We start from the raw sequence: 21,634 nt of genomic DNA, 5'->3' as shown, positions 1-21,634 counted from the left end.
CTTTCTGGGAAAGAAGGAGAGAGATTTATGTGGAAGGGAGTCCAGACAAAAGTATCTTAATTGTGCATCAGTTAGTTAATTGATTCAGATCTTTTGTCAGCCCTTGATCTTTACCAGTATTCCTTTATTAATTGCAGTAAAATTTCTCAAAAGGGATGGATGTTTAATGTTAAAATTTGTGAAACAACCTTTGTTGTTTTGTCTATAGAAATGCAGTATCTAGTTCACTTTAAAGAGCTGGTATACTTTGGCAAAAAAAGACTTAAGATTACTAAGTAAGTCAGAAAAGTGAGAAACAATCTAATCAAGCATATACTGATTGGGTATAATACTTGTCACCGTGTTTAGTGTTTGTTCAACAGAATGCATACAATAATTCAGAATTCTGTAATCAGAGCTAGAAGGAATTTGACAGCACATTCTTGGAATTGTTCGGGTGATACTTGCAAATTCTCACCTATGTATTCAGCAAGGCCAGGATTGGGTTTCATTTATTTATTTATTTTTTATTTAACCTTCGATTTATATACCGCCCTAACCCCCCCTATGGGGGTCTCTGGGCGGTTTACAACTTTGTAGTGCTAATCACTTTTTTGGATCCCTAACTATGGGCACATTCTCAAGGGTTTGGTCAGCCTACCTAACACCCTGGTGGTGGCGGCTCTTCCTTCTGGTCTCCGGCTTCGGCTTCCTTGGCTCCTTCGGTCGGCAGGACGCTCCTCTCTCCGGCGCAGTTCTTCTCCAGCGAGGCAGCCGTCTCGGTGTGTGAGTTCGTCTCTCCCGGCCTTGGCTCCGTCCGATAGGCTCCGCTGCGCCGGGAGATGACGTCAACCGCACCTTCTGCTGCTCGCGCCGGCCGCTTTCTGTTGGAACTCCGCAGGCCACCAGGGATCGCTCCACTGGCTCTCGATGTTCCGCCGTGCCACCTCGTCTCTGCCGCCAGGATCCGCCATCACCGTTGCCGCCATTGTTGTTGTTCCTTCGCTGCTGCCGCCGCCGCACACCACACTCCTCGGACGAGGGGGGTGCCCCTACCCTACTAAAGGTAGGTTCCCATTCATCTACTCGCCCTCTAACAGGCTTTTGAACTGCTGGGTGGGCGGGAGCTGGGACGCGGGCTGGGAGCTCACTCCGGCCACGGTGGGGCTCGAACAGATGTTCAGCCAGATGTTAAGGCAGGCTGCATTAACAGCCTGTGCCACCGCTCCGCTTTTGGGTACTTCTCCATACTCCTCTTATGTGCTCTGCTTCCAGATTCAGAAGACATCCTATTTTCATATAAACACAGGATCCCCCAGTTCAGGAGTTATATTCTAGGTACAGAAAGAAAGTATATGATCCCAAGAGAAACTCCTGATCTTAGTATATGTAGAGCTGAGATCAGAGCAGTGTCATCCAAACAGCCCTTTTAAAAGCAATGTATTGTGCATTCAAGTGTGTATATCCTGTTTTTCTGGTACAAGTTAGCCATTGAACAGGAAAATTTCCAGTGAACCACTGCTCTGGAAGGCCAGTGGTGGCCACTAAGGGGAAAATATATGCTGACCAGGGGCTCTAGGGCTTGGCATGCCTCTGGTCATTGTGGTAAAACAACTTGGAGACTTGGTTTTTACCATGGAGAATGAGGGATTTATTTTGCTGGATCAGGTATCAAAGTTGCTAGACTCTAATGAGTTGATGACTTCTCCCTGCTTTCCCCCCCACTCATTCCCTCAATCCATTCAGTTAAGCAGGCACTCCCTGCTGGTCTTTTATACTTGAGAAAGTGTGAGCTAAGGCATGAGACGTTTTTATGGGAGCAGGGACCAAATGACTCCAGTTTCAGGGGGAAAAACAGATTTTTATCTTGAAAGATGTAGTATACAATTGATTCACATGAAATAAAAACACACATTTGAACATCAAAAGATGACAGCATCTGGGCAATGTAGAACCTGTGATGTTAAAGAGATAGGCAGAAATAACTTAATGGTTCCATCTCAGTTACCTTTTTCGCCCTCCAGGTGGTCATCTCTTGTCAGATCATGTATGAGTGTTCTCCAATGTGTGTCTGTCTTGAGTGGATGCTTCTCCCCAACTTACTCAAGTAGTGGATGCTTTTGAATCCCTCTCTAAGGATGGCTGTCCCTCTTCTTAAAGGGAGAGCTTCTTCTTCCCATAAACTCTTTTGTCAAAATACTCCACAGCAGGAAAAGGCTTCTCCATTGCCTAGAAGACCAGGCCAGAGTTCTGTCTCTCCTTTGTCTTCTCAAGTTGCATTCATGTTTCTACTGCTGGTTTTATGGCCTCTTTCATCAGCTTGGCAACCAGAATGTAAACTCAACATTCCCAAAGCAAAGTACAAAATTCTTATGCTCATACCTGTGAAGTATCATTTCATCACAGTCAGTAGTGCTGTGGCAGTATAGGTGGTTTGGACAGCCATTTTTGTGATGAGGAGGATGCCGTGGCTAGGGCTGCTGAGAGCCACCATGGGCCCCAGACAAAGATTCCATCTGCCCCCCCCCATGACCCTGATCCAAACCAAATATCATAAGGCCCCAAGGATGCTAGGGTGGCAACGGCCAGGGCCTTCTTGGTGGTGGCTCCATCCTGGTGGAATGAGCTCCCAGAAGAGATCAGGGCCCTGCGGGGCCTTTTACAGTTCCACAGGGCCTGCAAGACGGAGCTCTTCCACCAGGCATTTGACTAAGGAGCCACATCATGTGCCGAGGAGTGTCCCTGTGCCCTGGCTTTACCACCTTGCAGCCTGCGTCATGGCCTTAGCCTGTACCTGCTGTACAACAAAGTGACCAAACTGAGCTGGTGTGTATGGGAATTCTATGGTCACCTAAGGCATATTATAAACAATGTGATCCTGTTCTCTTGATAATGTCCCAGCATTTTAATTGTATTTTAAATGATTGGTATTTTATGCTTATGATTATATATTATGATAGGTTTTAATTGTATTTTTATGGAAAATCTGTAAGCCACCCTGAGCCCGCCTTTGGCGGGGAGGGTGGGGTATAAATTAAATAAACAAACAAACAAAACAAATCATTTTGCTTCTTGTTTCCGTGAATCTATAGTAATGAAAGAATCAGCCTATCTATCTGTCCATTTATGGCAGATATAACTAATCAGAGAATAAAACTAGGAAACTCAAAGCTAGGAGACTCAGCTTAAGCATGATTATGGGAGTTCCAAGGCCACATTTGTGATGGGAATGTGGAGGCTCTTTTTAAAGCTCTGATAGTAGCTTTGGGTGCTATAAGACAAGGGTGGTCTTAGCCACAGGGTATCCAGGGCAGGTGCCCCAAGCTGAGACGGCCCTGACTCCGACCCACCTCGACTAAGGAGGAAAGAAGTGTAAGCCTGCTCTTGGGTAGCCAGAGACAGTGGCTGTGCCTGCACCTTCCAGGGCTTAGGCAGCAGCTGGTTCAGCTCTGGCCACATGACCCCACACCTTTCAGGGCTCAAGCAGCAGCCCGCTCGTGCTAGCCATGAACATTTGACTGCCTTATATGGGTTGAGGGCCACTCCTTCTATGAACCTTGGGTGGCATCAGGGTCTAGAGTTTCTGAAGCTCCATCCTGGACTTTTGTCCAGGGCTAAATCACTAAGACCACTCCTACCCTAAGGTGGTTCCAGAAGCTCCCACTATCTCCTGGCTTCAGCAGTCACTGCCAAGTGTCTCCTTACTGCAGCCGTTATAGCCTAACAGGATTACAAAAGTGTACTGGTGAAGTGATGTGCCATATGACACGGGCTTACTGTGTGACATGTGCTGGCATGGGTTCCAAGGCAGTATTGACATTCCAGTTGCCCCTGCTGCTTTTCTGCAATGTTGGCACCCAAAGTAACTGTCGGAGCTTTAAAAAGAGCCTCCCCATTCTAATCACAAATAAAATAAATGCCCCCTTTTTAAAGGAAGAAATTTGGGGGGGGGGTGATGAGTTAAAGCTAGTTGTCCTCTTTGCGGGACTTCTTGGCAGTATTACTGAAGGACTGGAGTGACAAAGTGGAAACATTCATCACCCTAATCTTCAGACTGTTCTTCTGCTGCCCTAGCTGTTTCTTAAGTCAGTCTATTGAGTATAGTTCTTAAAGCCATGCCGCCAGTGTCCTTGCCAAGCAAGGTGAACTTTTCCTTAAAATCCTGATGTTTCTTATTTTAAGTCCCAAACTTTTATTGGGACATTAGTTTTTAACATGTAATGTTGCTTCACCAAAAATGTGTAGATAATTTTTCTGAAATATCTCAGATCATAGTGATATTACTTAGTAATGGGAAATTCTTCACTGCATTTTATTTCAGTCTTAAAATTCTCATAAAAATCGGAAATGTTGTTTGTCATGATTTTCTTGGAGCTGCTCAGGAATCTTGTAAACATTTATCCTTATGCTTATTGTGAAAGTAGTAAACGAAAATCTCAAAAAGGGCAGCTTTGCAAATAATTAAATTGCTGCAAATTGTCATGGAATTCAGTACTATGAAAAAGCAAATTAAAAGACAATCCATCATTTCAAAATTATTTCATTAGGGTATTCAATATTTTATATAAATACTAGCCTGCTACCCGTGCTTCACTATGATATTTAAGTTCCATAAATCCAGTTATAATACTGATGATGTGAAGTTTGAAATGCGACATTTGTTGTAGGAATTCTAACGGAGAAGATTGTAGTGTAAGAAATGAAGTGAGACATACGTTCTTTTTTTTCTCTCAAGGACCTTTCTCTAGACCACATTGGTGGTTCTGCCCTCAGGTGCTAGGATCACCAGGCTGCTTGATGAGCTCACTCTGGAGCAGGCCACATACTACTGTCCCTTTAAGAAGCAGTCGTCTGTTAAGTTCACTCCTACTACCTTCCACAAAAGTGATGGCCTCTCTACTTGTGTTCCTGAATTGTTTTGCTCATATAAAGACTGTGTTGTTCTGAGCACCTCAGGGTGATCTTGCTGGTAATTGTCCTGTGCAGCTCAGTGCACTGCAGGAGTGCTATGTGCAAATGTCTTTGCCGCGTTCCTCCTCCTTGTAGCGTTGGTGTATCTGACTCAACGTTGGCCAGGAGCTTTCTTGGTGGCATTAAGAGGTGAGAGGTGTGAGGAGGCGTTGGTGTGAAGGAGTGGTGATGTGGTGGACATTTCTCCAGGTTCATGAGGGAGGCAAGCATCGAAATGGCTCCTAGAAAGGTCCGTTACTATCTCCCCATAAACATTCTTACCCTGGCCCTGCTCCTACACCTGACAGACACTGGCCTGTCTGGTATTGGGGGGGATTGTATTTAAAGGCATTGGGGAGCCTGGGCCAGCAACAGTGCTAAGGCAATCCTGCTGAGCGAACCTCCCTGGCGGCTGTAAGCATCCCAGCTCCTCCCATCTCCTTCTCCTGGTTTTTGCATCCAGATTCCACTACTTCTAAAAATTAATGTGTGGATGGGCTTGGCAACAGGAATCACTGGAAGAGATGACCCCATAGGAGACTTGCCCTTCAGGAAGTTTCCCAGCTTTATCTCAAATTGAGAAGGCAGTTGATTGATAAGGTTCTGCTCCTCCAAGTAGTTCACAGTGACATGGCACAAGCTAATGAGTGAATAGGGGAGGGGGGTTGCTTTCCACTCTTTGCTCCCATCACACTAATTAAGGTTTATAATGTTTCTCCTTTAGCATGCAGACATTTCACTTGCTTTAACTACTACCCTTGCAGGTGCTTCTTGTATGCATATGCCTTGACCCTTATTTCTCAGTGTTGGTAGTATTCTGGATGAAACTGTAGCAAAGTTTGGGATTGCTGTTTTGGTTTGGGGGGTTGGGTTTTTTTACACTCTACTTGAGGGCATGACCAATATGCAGGTTCTGTTACCTCATAATTTATGTTTTGGTCATTAAAGGTCATATTCATAATTCATGAGATGATGGGCAAAAGGTCAGACATGTGAAGCAGCTTCATGCAAACTTAAGGTGCATGTTCTTTGATTTTACACTAGGAAAAAGGCCCGTTGTGGAAATAATACAACAGCCTCTAGAAAGATGCTCTGGGCGGGGGCCTTGGCCTTGGACACTCAGTGTCAATTTGCTGTGGCGACCTCAGCAGGGTATAATGACACTGAGTCCAACATTTTCTCAAGAGGCACTGATCTCTGCTACCTAAAGAACAGTTGTAATTTTGAGTGATCTCCAGCCCTCACTTGGAGATTGGCAATGATGGTTCCACAGAAGGGGATCGTTGGTTTTGAGGGTGGAGTCTATGGCTTTGTACCTGTCCGAGGTCCCATGCCTCCTGAAACCTCACCCTCTCCAGGTTCCATCCTTCACATCTCCAGGAATTTCCCACCTGGAGTTGGCAACCCTATCTCCTTCCCAGCCAGTCATCAACCTACCTTTATTTCCCTCTCACTCTTCAGCTTTCCACCCCCCACACACCTGCAGCCTCTCCCGTGCTCTGAAGCCCTGACTGCTACGTCACATTGGCTGTCATATGGGGGCCACCTCAGCAGCATATAAGGATACAGAGCCCACCATTTTCTCCAGGGGAACTGATCTCTGCCATCTGGAAAGCAGTTGTAATTCTGAGTGATCTCTAGCCCTCACCTGGAGATTGGACACATTTTACCTCAGAACAGCAAAACTGTTTAGAATGGTAGAGGCAAAAGCCAATCAAGTCGCATATGCAAATGACCTCTGTATTCCGAGGCAGAGGCCAATGAGGCTGCATATGCAAATAACCTTTGTGTTCTGACTTGCTATGGGGGGAAGAGGAACAGCAAAATGTTTAGAATGTTGGAGGCAGGACTCAGGCAAAGCAGCCAGTGCATAGGGAGACCCTCTGAAAAACAGATCAGAGAGCGAACTGATTTTGGAGCGTGTGGAATGTTCAAGAGAAGTGCCACCACCATTCGGCTTTTGTTCATAAGGGAGATAGATTACTGGGTGAATAGCTTTAAATGGATTATGGACTGCTTAGAATGAAATCTGCTTACTTGGTCTCTGAATTCCTGCTACAGAACAGTCATAGTAATAATGTTCTTTTTCGAGGTCATAAGGTTCTGCTCTGAAGAGCCACATTTTCTTCCTTAAAGCAGCATTCCTTGAGAGAGTCAGGAATGAAGTGTTCTGATTTGATGAGGACATGACTCAGTGAGGATATACTGGAGAGGCAAAGGAGAGAAAGAGCATAGGGTAGGGGACAGGGTTTTGGAAGAGATCACCACAGGAAAGGTTAGGCTAGATAGATCGGGACTTGTAAAGTGTAGTAATTATGAAAGGAAGATATTACTGATAAAATAAGGAAGGGTTAGGTTTAGGGATGGGCATGAACCGGCTCACAAGATAAAGTTTTTCAGGAATTTTAGCCAGTCTGTGGTTCCTGAAGCATTGTTCATGAAAGGGTGACCAGCTGTCAGGTTCCAAATCAGTGGGTCCCTCCAAGAACGGTACCGGGGGGCTGTCATATCCATACAGTGCCTTAAAAGGGGACATTTCCGTGGATGAATGACATGTGTTGTTATAACAAAACTCGGCCATGGGTAGGAGATCTACCCAATCATCTTGTTGTTGTTTTTTAATAAATATTTTTATTGAAGTTTCCAAAAAGCAAATCCAACATATAAATGTTCCTACCGTTCACAACAGATGAGCATACAGCCTCCTTTCCAACCAAACTCTATATACAAACCAACATTCCTAACCCTTCACGCTCAACTTCCAATTATAGAATTTTCTCCAGTTTTCTTCAAAAAAGGATTCTTTTTTTCCTTCAAAAAACCCCTTTAATAGACATGATATTTTATCCATTTCAGCGACTTCAAATAGTTTTTGTATAACCTCTATCCTATCGGGGTTTTTTTCCCTTTTCCAATACTTGGCGAATAATATTCTGGCAGCCGTTATACAGTGCAACAACAAATTTTTCTCAACTTTCCCATATATCTCTGGAACCATATTAAGCAGAAACAGCTCTGGTTTAAGTGGAATTGGAACTCCCATAATTTCTGTTAACATTTTACCTATCATCTTCCAATACATCTTACCCAATCATCTTGGTGATAGTTACTGAAGCATCGCAGATATTGTTCTACAGTTTGATTTACACGTTCCGTCTGTCCATCAGTCTCTGGATGATAGGCACTGCTTAATGCATGTTCGATTCCCATAAGCTTCATAAGTTCTCCCCAAAATCAGGAAACGAACTGTGCCCCCCTATCAGAGACTACTTTAGCTGGGAGCATGTGTAGACAGACCACGTTGAGTAAGAAAGCCTTTGCCAGTGCTTTTGCCCTGGGTAGGGAGGCGAATGGGACAAAATGTGCTTGCTTAGAGAATAAATCCACAACAACCCAAATGACTGACATATTCTTACTTGGGGGTAAATCCGTGATAAAGTCCATGGAGATAGCCTCCGACGGCCGACTCGGAGTTGGGAGAGGTTGCAGCAATCCCGGGGTTTTTCCCAGTCTGGACTTGCACATGGTGCAAGTTTGACACGATTTCACAAAGGCTGAACAATCCTTTTGCATCTGCGGCCACCAAAATTGTCTTTGCAGCAGCTGCAGGGACTTAACAAACCCGGGGTGACTGGCCAATTTCGAGCCATGTACCGCGTTCAATACTTCCCCCCGTAGGGAATGTGGGACAAACAGTTTGTTGCCGGGGTACCAACACCCATCTGGTTTGACTTCCAACCCCCCCCTCTGATTCCACCTCCACCTTTTCACCCTTCAAGAAGGCGGAGATAAACCTACTGTTCCAATGGGTCCCGCCTGGCGTGGCAGGGGGGTGGATACCAGGGTCTGGCTGTGTAGTAGGTGAGGAGGGTCTGGAACGGCTGCGCGTAGTCACCACCCCGCTGAGTTGAGAGGGCATAAACATAGAATCCAGAATCATCTCCTGTGGGCTGTCGTGCTGAGGGAGGCGGGACAGGGCATCAGCGAGCGAGTTCACAGAACCGGGGAAATGATGAAGGGTTAATTGAAACTTGGAAAAGAAATCAGCTCACCGGAGTTGCTTGGCGTTGAGGCTCCGGGGTGTTTTAAGCATTTCCAAGTTCTTGTGATCAGTCCACACTTCAAACGGGACTCGCGCCCCCTCCAACCAGTGCCTCCAGGTAGCAAGCGCAAGCCGGATCGCCCCGCCTCCTTTCCCCAAACTGACCAGTTTCACTCAGTGTCATTAAACTTTCTGGACACGTAAACGAGGGGGTGCTTTAACCCATCAGCCCCCTCTTGCAAGATCGCACCCCCATGGCTACATCAGATGCGTCAACTTGAACGATGATTTTTTTATTTTCATCGGGGTGGGCTAATACGGGTTCTGATGTGAACAGGGATTTAAGGCACTCAAAAGCCTCCTGGCACTCTTTGCTCCAAGCAAGCACCGCCCCCAGCTTGGTAGCCTCCGGACCCTTCCCTTGCGTTTTTAACAAGTCAGTAAGGGGCAAACTGATTTGTGCAAAGTTGGGCAGGAAATTTCTGTAAAAGTTCGAGAAACCGAGGAAGGATTGTAATTGGCCGTGGGTGTGGGGGGTCTCCCATCCTAGCACATCTCGGACCTTCCCCAGGTCCACTTCCAAACCCTTAGTCAATATCCGATACCCCAGGAAGTCAATGTGTGACTTGTGAAACTCGCATTTGGAAAGTTTCACGAACAGTTTGTGCTTGTGCTTGTGCAACATCATCAGGACCTCCCTCAGGAAAGTACAGCAAGATATCATCTAGGTAAACAAGGGCCCCCTTAAACAGGTGCTTGTGCAACACTTTGCTAATCAAGTTCATGAGGATCCCCGGAGCCCTCTGAAGACCAAATGGCATCACATGGTATTCGAATTGGCCAAGGGGTGTATTAAAGGCAGTCTTGCGTTCGTCCCCCTCCCGGATGCAAACCCGGAAGTAGGCATCTCGGAGGTCTAGTTTCGAAAAGATTTTCCCTTTAGCCACTTCATCCAGTAAATCCTTGATGAGGGGCATGGGGTAGGCTCATTAGTCAATGACACAGCATTTAACCCCTGATAATCCGTACACAACTGTAAGCCCCCGTCCTTCTTTTTCCAGAACAGCACCGGGGCAGCAAACGGGGAGGATGCTGGCTTGATGAAACCCCTTGCCAGGTTCTTATCAATAAATGTAACGCAGTTCATCCTTTTCTGCCAGCCACATCACATAAATGCGCCCCTTAGGTAATTTGTGACCTGGCAGTAATTCGATACTACAGTCAGAGTGCCTATGTGGGGGGAGCTCGTCGTCTTCTTCTTCTTCTTCAAAGACCCTAGCCAAGTCCCGGTATTCGGAGGGAATGGATTGTAATTCCTCCTGGGCCAAACACGTCCATGCAACCAGGGGCTCCCTAACACTAGCGGGAATCTGGCTGCGGGGGTGATCACAAACGGACGTTCCTCCCAGTGATCCCCCATCCCCACCCGCAACAGAACCATCTCAAACTCACATGGCTCCTTCATCGTGGACCCATCCATTTGAGTGAAAATTAGGGGGTCTTACAGTCTCACCACCCCCACTTCCAACCCCATTACTAAGGAGGGATCGATGAGGTCCCTCCCACACTCAGAGTCAATAAGTGCCCTCACATGGATGTGAGTTCCTTGGGTGGGGTTAATAATTGTTTCAGTCATGAAAAATGGAGGGGGTAGCTGCTTACCCCTTTTGGCACCTCCGGGATTGGGCCCTGCTGCTCCGCACCGCTCACAGCAGGATCTGGCCTTTTCCCGCCGGCTCGTTGCCTTCGTCTTCGCTGGATTCCTCCCCGATTTCTTCCGGGGTGACCTGTAGCACCTTGGTGAATTTAGGCTTCCCCGCAGGTTTCTTAGCTGGTGTGCCAGGCCGTGCCTTGGCTGGCTCTGCTTGCGCCAATTTCCTCGGACTCGATCCCCCGCAATCGGCCGCGAAATGTCCCCGTTCCCCACACTTAAGGCAGAACCCTTGTTTCATCCGCTGCTCTCTGGTAGACTCAGCCGGACGTGTAGATTTCACCTTCAGTTGGGGGGGGGTTCGGCTTACCCCCGCCGCTGCAATATCTAGGTGTAGGGTGTTCAGTCGGGCCTCTGCACTCTCCGCTTCTTGCATCCACGCAGGGAGGGAAATCGGGTCTACTGCACGCAGGACCATTTTGCGGTCCCCATGCATTATTCCAGTGTATGAACATAAGTCAACACTTCAATCCATGAACACTTCGTTGGGGAAGAAAATGTAAACAGTCTTTATGATGCAAGACAGTTTGCATCACTAATCACTTAAAATGGAAAACTCTGATTTTCCCTTAGAAAAAAATGACCACATATTATTTTCAAACAGAAGCAACTTTTTAAAACCTCCAACTGAATTGTTTCCATTATTTTACTACTGAAAAGAACACAAAACCAGCATCAAGTCTGAACAAGCACACTACTCCATTAACTTTAACCAGTCCTGTTTGTAATGGAAACTGCACAGCAGCACTGCTCTCGGGATTGCTCCCAGTACTACAAAATATGGTTTATGCATGATGAAGTGTTAAAAGCCATTCCTCTGCTTGCTTCAAATGCCATTTTGGACACATCGAGTTTTATTTTGTATAGTCAAAACATTCATTTTATTAGAGCTGAAATCCAGGGTCTTGGAGAACTGGTAAATGTCATCAGGCTGCAGTGAGGTTGATTGGGAGTAATAGGATGACAACTGGAGTTGCCAACTCCAGCTTGAAAAATTTGTGGAGATTTGAGGGTAGTACCTGAGGAGGATGGAGAAGTTGGGGGGAGGAGTTTGGTGGCATTATTTATTCCATAGAGCCCACCCTCCAAAGTTGCCTTCTCTTACGGAGAAACTAATCTCTGAGCCATCCTGTCTCTCTGCTCACACCAAGCGGTGGAGCTTAGCTACGGGGAGCCTCCGCTGAGGACCCACACTTTTGAACCTCCACCTGACATTTCCCAAAAGCACTTTCCTGGGGGCATGTTCTTTGGGGGGGGGCATAACTCGGACCCCCATGGTTGATGGGTGCACTCTGGACCTGTGTGTTTCAGCCCCTGAGGGGCAGCCTGTGAGAGTTGTGGGCACACTTTGGGGAGCCCCTGTCAGAACTCTGGGGATATCTGTCTTTCTGTCTGTTGTTGTGAACCTGCCTTTGGAGACTTGGGGGTGGCCCTGCCAGCAGTCAACATGTTTCCATTCCTGGACTTCTGGTCTGTGGCTCGGTGATGGCGGATGCTCTCCCCTATCCCTGGGGAGAAGATCCGCGCTCCAGTGGGAAAAGGAGGGGTGCCGCCTCAGGTGGCACCCCCAGGTGAGCCTTAGTGAAAGGCTCCAAGCTGGGGGCGCTGGGGGGGCGTAATGCCGGAGAATTGAGGCGCTCCTTTTTGTCCCAATCGGTCCGTCCCCTGTGAGGCTCAGTTTTACACTGAGCATAGCTGAAGCCGACCGGGACAAGCAGAGAAAGTCAGTGAATTTCAACGAAGCTACAAGAGGTCTGAGTACAGACTGGCAATGAATTGGAGAAGGAGACAAGCGGAAAAGTTTTAAAAGTGAGTTCTCTCCCCCCCTATGGAATGCGGCGTCGGGAGGGAATCCCGGACGTAAACAAACTGAACTGTGCTATATAAACGGAGGGGGGAGGAGAGAAGAGAAGCGATAAAGTGTATAAGAGACTTAACTGCGTTTGTGATAGAAAAAAGGCACTCTTTGAAGAAGGGTGAGAGAGGTTCCTCTAGTGTAAACAAAGTTGAAAATGGCTGGCGTGTGAGGAAAACTAGGCAAAGTTGTGGGGCGTGGTGGTCAAAGTCCGAGAGTGGAGGAGACAGCCGACGTCTTCTCCATGCTATCGGAGCTGCTCAAGCCAATAAACGAAAGACTCGATGATATTAACCATCAAATGACCGCTTCAAACCAGAGCCTGGCAAAGCAGCAACAGCAGATCACCGAGCTATTTAAGAAATCGTCGCAGACAGACGAAAAGCTGAAAGAGACTGCACACGACACCAAAAGAGTCAAAAAGAAGATTGGTCTGTTGGAACAAAGACAAGACTTTCAGGAAAGAAGATTGCTGAATTTACAAATGGAGAATGCAAATAAGACACTTAGGTTTCAGGGGATAGCTGAAGCGCAAGGAGAAAACTTGAAAGCGATGATGGCAGAGCTTATCGCCCCGGCGGTGGGGGTCTCAACGGCAGAAGTTGAAGCAGAAATTGAGGTGATTTATCGATCATACTCAAAATATATTAAGCGGAATAACCTGCCGGGTGAAATTGTTGTCAAGTTTCTCAGAAGACAGATGAGGGATGACATCCTTAAAGCAACAGCGGCTAGTCCCCTGCAGCTGGGAACTGCAGTCATCAGGGTCCTAAAGGACACTCCATTTGAAGTTCGTCAGAAAAGGAAAGCGTACAAAGACCTGATTTTAACCCTGCAGATCAACCAGATTTCGTACTCTTGGAACTTTCCTGAAGGTGTCGTGTTCAAATACGGAGTTAAAAGGGAAAAAATCGACTCGGTTATGAAAGCGGAAGAATGGTTGAGGCGGCACTTCGGATCGAAGGAAGAGGAGCAACAGAAAGGAGGTGGCGGAGCAGGAATTGAAGAGATGGATGACGACCATGGTGCAGCGGGAGGTGCTTCGGTCAGAGAGACATATGAAGTGCGGCATAGAGGACCAAAATAACCCTTTACAATATAGAGACTCACAAATGATGAAGATGATGAAAGAGACTCGATGCACACATGTCAAATTGGATGTAATACTAACATGGACTGACTAATTCTTTAATTCATTGATTTAAATGAAAAGTTATAAGTTCGAATTCTAATTGAATACTAACTGTTAAAGACTTTCCTTCTTGGGGTTTTAGTCATAGTGTGGGTTTAATTTTCTTGTCTTTTTTACCCTGGGGTATCTTTTTCCCTTCCCCTTTCTTTTCTGTTAGTCTGTAGGTGTAACAAAAAAGTAATAAAGCTACCCTGTCTTCAGGGGATTAAAAAACAAAACAAAAACATGTTTCCATTCCTTCACAGAGCAAAATTAACTGTGGTTGATGGGTGTGCTCTGGACTGTGCGTTTCAGGCTGGGGGGGGGCTGTGAGAGTTGTGGACACACTTGCTCATGTGGTATGGCTAGAGTGCCTGCAAAGCTGTCATGGGGTTATTTTGGGGTGCTCCTGTTGGAACTCTGGGGATGTCTGCCTTTCTGTCATTCAGAACCTGTCTTTGGGACTTGAGGGGGTTGCGAGCATAGGGAGGATGCTTGCCTTGCTTCCAGTGTCTGGCTTGGGGGAAGTTCTGACCAAGTGAAGTTTCCCTGTGAGTTTGCTGTCACTGGCTTGTTCCTGAGCCATTCCATGAACTCCTGTAACTGCAACTGTCTTTTCCAGAGAGCACTGGGAAGACCTTTCAAGTGGTCTGTAACTGGGACCCCAGAAATGTAATCCAGCCCCAACTTGGAGAGATTGTAGAGAAGGGGGTAGCAGGACTGGGTTCCCTGTGCATTTGTTGTGTGTAGCTTACAGGGGGGTCCATTCCATACACTTTTGAAACTGCACCTGACATTTTTCCTGGGGGCACCTTCTTTGGGGGCTGTAACTCAGACCACCTAAAGTCCAATGTTCTCATTGTTTGGAGGCGGTTCATTAGGAGGTCCCCTGTGAGTCTGATGCCTCTAGCTTGCACAGGGTCCATTCTGTATACTCCTGAACCTTTTAAATCTGCACCTGTCATTTTCCCAGAAAGCACTTTCCTGGGCATACCTTCTTTGGGGGACCATAACTTGGACCCCCAAAATCTAATCCACACTAAACTTGGAGAGAAGGTAGAGGAGAGTCAACCAGAGTTCCCCTGTGAGTTTGGTATCTCTAGTATGCTGGGGGGGGGCGGTTTCTAGCACATCACAAATCTCATGAATGGAACTGGTTCGTTTAGTCCTTAAAAGTTTGTGACAGTTCATAGTTCGTGAACCGGACACACCACGAACCAAAGCTCATTTTCTGAGTTTGTGCCCATCCCTAGTTAGGTTTATTGTTGCACCTTTTGGATATATTCCTTTGACTGACTTATCTTTTTCCAGTATTGAGCTGAGCACTGAGAGAAGTGACTGAATAGAACTCTGTACAATTCTTTTTTTTTTTAAATCATTTTACTTCCTATGTATTTTGTTCTCAGCAGTTCTTCAGCTAAGATTAATGGTTTCAGGAGTAACACTCATACTAGTTGGTCTTTGTTACTGGTCACTTCCTGAAAAGAATGAGCAACAGCAGCTGTTTGGGATCCATGCCTATGCACAGTGGGGTGGTACTCAATTTTTCTTTCTGACAAGCAGCCCTGATGCCTCACGGATGCTTCTCCAAAGGACTCTTCAGTTTCATGGGGAATGTGTGAGGAGGATATTGCTGGGAGTGGGGGAAGCAGACAGTCCCTATGTACACAAAGGGCAAGATACAGAGCGCTTCTTATCCTGCCTAGAGAATGGAATGAAGATAGAGAAGAACCTACCTCAAAGGCTGGTTGTGAGAATAAAATGGAGGAAAGGAGAGTTATGTAAGTTGCTCTGGGTCCCCATTGTGGAGAGAGGTAGGTTGTAAATGAAATAAATAAATATATCTGAAGATGGGGGCAGATAAAAAGTTGATGGGTAGGTAGGTTGGATGGAGAAAAAATGCAGGGAAAAGTGAGGATATGGGGCTGTCAGAAGGAGTTAAAGAGAAAATAGTGTGGGGAAAGGGGTACAGGGGGAAATGAGGTGTCCCCACCTCTTCCTTTTCTGAATCCAGCTTGAACATCTGGCATTTCTCCATATATTGCAACAGTCTTTGTTGTAAAATCTTGAGCACTTACGAGGCGGGAACAAAAAGGATGTGATTCTCTCTCATGACTCTCACATGTCCCTACATGTATACCCTTTTATAAAAGAAAAAAATCTTCCAAGATAGTTCATTTTGGGGGTGAGAGGTTAACTGTAGGTGCAGAATCAACTGGGTGGAATTTGTTCTGTGTAATCTATTTGACTGCTTCACTGGACATCACTAGGTGGCCAATAGAGAAATGGAATAGATTACATAACCGGAAACAGAAGATGAAGATCTATTCTCTCTTACCTGTAGAGCTGCCATCAATAGCAGCCTGACTCTTACAGCAGGGGTTGCATCTACCACTCCCCTTTTCCTCCCCTCTGCCACAGTTCCACCTTTCCATGTGCCTGGCTCATGTGGCAGTGGCTGCAGCTCTCCCTTTTTTCCACCAGCCTGCATGGTACATGTGTTTGCAATTCTGGCTGTCCCCTCTAACCGCCTGTCTGGCACATGTGGTGGTAGCTCTGACTATCTTTTGCCTGCCCAGCCTTCTTTGGAGGTGGCAACAGCTCCTGCTTCTCTGTCTGCCCCACAGCTATCCTCAAGGGGATGATCCATTATGTTGTCTGTGCAATCATAGACCATATCACTCTCATTGTGGGGTATTTAACTCCATTTTCCAGTTTGGGAGATTTTAACATCGTTTGGCAAACCTAGGGAGTCCCCCTGGAATTCAGAAGAACAGCCCATATCTGAATTTGGCCCCTTTATCTGGGTCTGTTGATCTATATGGAGCCCTAGTTCAGCATCCAATACAGAACAGGTAAATGCAATTCACTCTGAAATTTTTGAATATGTTTAATATGGATCTAATTATTCCTACTAATTCATATTAAAAATCAAGAAGAAAAGCATAAGAAAAGGAACAGTCTCTGTATTTGGTTTTAAAGTTGATCAGTGTATAGGTTATTATTTCAGAATCATTGCAGCAATGAATGGAATTGACTGAACTGTAGATCAGGGTACAATACTTGTAAGTTATAATTATTCAGAAATTGATAGTATCTTGTTACTGCATGCAGTCAAGGAAACCTGTACTCTAAAAATCTGTCCATGTGACAGTGGTTCTTTTCCTTGAACAGACTCTACATTCACAAACTAGTTTCATGAGCCCAGCATGGAAGTGGGTGTCTCCTCTCTGCAGCCTCTAGAGCTGCTTGCTCAGACTTAACACTGGCTGAAGCAAAATGTCCTGGAGAACAATACTATTATGCTGTCCTGTAGCTACAGTGTGGCTATTGGGAGCGCCCCAGCCCCACAAGATATTTTTGAGAAGATTTTTTTGAGAAGAACGGGGGGGCTGCACACATGGGCCCCCCACTTTTGAGAAGAAGCAGGGGATGGTATGCACCCCTTTCCCCCCCCCTGCATGATTTAAAGGTCCCTCCAGCTGATCGGCAAGCTACGTGCTCCCTGCTGATCAGCTGAAGAGCCCTTTAAATCTTGCAGGCGGGGAGGGAGAGGGGTGGCCACCGGTGGTTGGGCTTGGGGGCAGATTGGAGCTGACATAAAAATAATGGCAGCCCTACCAGAAAAAAAAATTGCCCCACTAGCCACAAATCCTGGCTACAGGCGTGCTTCTAACTCTGTGTCAAGAAACTGGTCTCCTTTAAGAGAGTTTTTCTGCCTAAGTATTAGCTTTCTTGACTGTAGATGTCAGCGGCTTCTTATCAGAATTGTTGCTTAGGCTGGCAGAACTGATTAACTTGCAGCAGCTGAGAACTGTTATTTAAAGTGGTTGACATCTTGCGGTTTAGAGATCTATCCTTGTAACAGCTTTCTTTTGATAAATGGTTAATTGGCTAAGGGTGATTGCTAGCATAAGAACACCTATGTAGAATAGGCCGCTTGAGAAGACTCAGAGAGAGAGGAAAGTAGCTGAGTAATAATCCTCAGAATTCTGGCTTTTCTTTCTGCACTGAGAACTTCAGCCCCACCAGAAAACTTTTTGCCACACAAGCCACAAAATCCTGGCTATGAGTCTGCTCTTATGAGCTTCCCCAGATCTACTAATCTTGAAGACACCATGTAGAACAGTGACCCACACATGAGCATTAAGGATCTTTGAGTAGGTGAAGGAACTCTACCTATTGGATTACAAGTGATAAAAGAATAAGAGAACCCAAACAGGATAAAAATAAAAAATTATTTGTAGTGAAGGAAGTATCAAAGTCAAAAGTCAAAAGTTTATTACAGTCATAAGACCAGCCACAATAGGTATAGATAAAAAGGACAATTTAGAAATTTTAAAATGGATAAATACATAAAAAGTGAAAAACATGTGTATATGTATCAAAATAGTAAACAAAGCACACTCCATTAATTTATTTCCCAGCAACTGACATTTCCTTCATCAAGTGATTCTGCTTTCTGAGTGCTATCACACAGAATTTTGCTACTGTATATGATATAGTTCTCTGGCTGTCATCTAATAGACTAAAATCTATATAATACTGTGGTGGTTTAAATCTACAAAATAACGGAATAATTCTCAACTTTATTTCGGCTTGCATGACCAAAAGTCTTAAGCACACTTGTACACACTTATAAAGTACCATTCATACATAAAAAAAAGAAAAGAAAAGTAAACAGAGAGATACATTGTAAATGATCACTATCTGGTCTCACATCAACCTTGAATTTAATATTACTATTGTAAAGGTTCAAGGAGGTCATTATGTAATCAATTGTTGAGTGCTTTATTCCTGACAAATAGGTAAATTGGCCTGGACAATTGTCAGGTAATGAACCATTCAGGATGATAAGATTCAACCTATATGCCATTTGAGTTAAACATGCCGCAGTGAAATTTGCTATTGGGTCTAATGATTGTCGGTTAACATATATTTGGGGCATGGTGGTGTCTAGATTCTCTATACCAAACTGATTTAATATTTCATTATCATTTTGACCCAACCTGGTATTGAAGTCACCCCCAACTATTACAGATGTCATAGGAAATTTTCTCATGAAACAGCGTATCTGCCATTCTACTTGTTCCCAGATATTTTTGATGTCTGACTGAGAGGGTTGGGGATGCAAATATACATTAATGCATACAATTTTACAGTTTTTAAAAGATATACAGGCAGCTATACCCCAGTTACCAGCAATATCTAATTTCTCTACAGTGGCTCTCAGTGTGGTTGATACAAATATACTCAGGCCTCCTGAAGGTCTTTCTCCTCTTGAATTAACAGTAGCAGGAAGTAGGACTGCTATATAATTTGGTAATTCAGATGCTTCCTTCATCCAGGTTTCCTGAAAAAATATGATGTCATACACATTATATAGCTAGTAAACTCTCCATCATGACTCCTGGATCGCTAACCTGCTATATTCCAAGATAGAAGAGTCAGCGATTGTCAGTCCAGTTGCCCAATCTTCCCCAGAGAGTTGTTATTGTCATTAAAGATACAACCATTGGTACTGACATCAGTAACTTTCTTCACTGGATTCTCCTAAGTTCTCTTGAGCTCTTTCTTCACTGAATTCACTGAGTTCTTCACTGCGTTCTCTTGGTGGAAAGTTGTAGAGAGATTGCCTGGATTCCGTAAATCCACCACTGCTGGCATTAGAGGGGTCGGGAGCATTTTTGTCTCTTGGCAGCTCTCTAACACGTTTAGCACTGAAGAGAGATTTGACCTTTGATGTATTGGATCATTTTTAATTTCCAGGAGCTTATCTCTTATCACTCCTAGTCTGGTAGTAATTATCCATTGTTCAGAAGGTGGGAGGGCTGAGAAAGAGTTGAATAATTACTCTTCAACTGAATTTTCAAGGAAGGAGTGTGTTGGAACCATATTCAGATCTGAAGTCAGGCACCTGAGCCAGGTCATTCTGTACTACTACTGGTGCCGCTTCTGGAGTTCTCAATCTCCATATGGTGGTCATTTCCCCCCCAGCTAGGTATCAAGGGGTTTACAATCAGGTTATTAAAAACTCTGGCAGGAAAAACCCCTTTAGAGTACAAAAATTCTTTCTGGTTCAATTTCCAGTTAAAAGTATCAAGTAGCAGTGATGTGAAAGTCCTTGGCCTGAGACCCTGGAGAGCTGCTGCCAATCATAGTAGACAATGCTGACTCTGATTTACCAATGGTCTGATTCAGTATAAGGCAGCTTCATACATTTACATATGTACTGTAGCCATTGGCAGCCATTTCCCTTTTATGTAATTGTCTTTTAAAGCTTTTTGAGCTTAACTCTAGGAAACTTTATTTTTTTTTGTTTTAAATATTGTGTATAGTTTGAGTCTATAATAACATGAACAGCGTGTTTTGCATTCTGTTTATCAAAGCTGTATGTAAAAATAATTTGATGCATCTTCATTATAGAGGAGTCAAATACAGAAACAAGTAAAAAAATCTTAAATGAATTTGGGTTATGCTATCAGGTTTTTTTCCTTATTGTAGGTGTGTCGTCTACAAGACTTAGTAAGGAAAAGTGAACAAGGCCTTGGTACTGCTGAAGGGCACATCTCCAGTCTCCAGGAAAACCAAGAAATACTGCAAAAAGAACTAGAATTAACCAGGACAAGATTGAGGGAAGCCACAGATTCTCTGTATAATGTTGAGGTAACAACATACCTCCTTAGCATATGTGAACTCCATCACCTTGTTCCAGGTGCTCACAGGATCTTGGGTACATATCTAGTCTGCATTCAGACACCATGATAAACTATAGCTGTAAATTGTGACTAGATCAAACTGTGATTAGTTGTGACATTCAAAGGAAAAGTCCAGCAAACTGCTGTTTGTTGGTTAGTACCACATCAAGTTTTCACATCAGGCTTTGGATCTTGTTTGTTAACTGTAGTATGTATGTATTAATTGTGGTTTGTTGTGATATTTGAATTAACAAGCCACAGTTTTTTGAGTAGCACTGCCCCTCATGATTACTAGGCCACAGAGATGGCAGTATGTTCTCCCTCCAAGCAGGTGGGAAAGAGGCAAGAAGCTAATAGCCCTGGATTTTTGCACAAGTTGGTATTTGTTACATATGTCTGGTGGACCAGCTAGATTCTGTTACAAAAACTATGGTATATTGTGACATCTAAATGCAGTCATGGACTTCTTCCCAGTTTACTGCACTGTCAGAGACACCTTCACTTTTGTATCACCACTGCTAACATTGAGCTTCCCCTGAATGCACATCAGAGTATCCAACTAGCTTTAAGTCATCATCTGTGCCTTTATTCATCTTTCGTTTCATTTTGACAGACTGGGTTTTTTTCCTGCCAAGTCACAGCCGCTCATGGCAACCCCATAGGGTTTTCAAGGCAAGAGACGTTCACAGGTGGTTTGTCATAGCTTGCCTCCGTGTAGTGACTCTACTATTCCTTGGTGGTCTCACATCCAAATACTAACCAGGGTTGACCCTGCTTAGCTTCCAAGAGCAGACAAGATTAGGCTAGCCTGGGCTATCCAGACTGTTAGAAAGAAACAAAACAACAATTCTTTGCTGATTTAATTTCTTTAGTTACCTAGAGTGATAGGTGGTTGGAGTTGGAAGGAATCTTGAAGGTCGTCTAGTCCAACTCCCTGCTCAGTGCTGGAATATACAACTACAATATCCCCAATAGATGGCCATCCATCCTCTGAAGAAGACATCAAGTGAAGAATAGCCTACTGCATCCTGAGACACTCTACAGTTGAGAAAATTCATCCTCATATTTAGCCAAAATCTGCTTGTAATTACCATCCATTTGTTTTTGTTATATCCACCAGTGGAAGAGAACAACAGTCTGCTTCACCATCTACATGACAGCCCTTCAGATATTTGAAGATAGTGATAATGTCTTTTCTTTTACATGCTTTGAAAACCCTTGTTCTTTT

At 44.7% G+C, this 21,634-nt stretch overlaps 1 protein-coding gene across 1 annotated transcript in view; it reads left to right on the top strand.

The window, feature by feature from the left end:
* Positions 1 to 21,634, top strand: part of FAM184A (family with sequence similarity 184 member A) — an 80,999-nt gene that overhangs the window by 39,852 nt on the left and 19,513 nt on the right. Inside the window, exon 7 of the mRNA XM_015410356.1 lies at positions 20,213 to 20,374. Coding sequence (XP_015265842.1) covers positions 20,213 to 20,374 — 162 coding nt within the window. The remainder of the gene's footprint in view (positions 1 to 20,212; positions 20,375 to 21,634) is intronic.

This window comes from Gekko japonicus, unplaced genomic scaffold (genome assembly GCF_001447785.1).
Source record: "Gekko japonicus isolate JY-2015 unplaced genomic scaffold, Gekko_japonicus_V1.1 scaffold1617, whole genome shotgun sequence".
Classification (NCBI taxonomy): domain Eukaryota; kingdom Metazoa; phylum Chordata; class Lepidosauria; order Squamata; family Gekkonidae; genus Gekko; species Gekko japonicus.
Note: the sequence above shows the minus strand (reverse complement) of the source record. Positions and strands in the feature narration are given on the sequence as shown.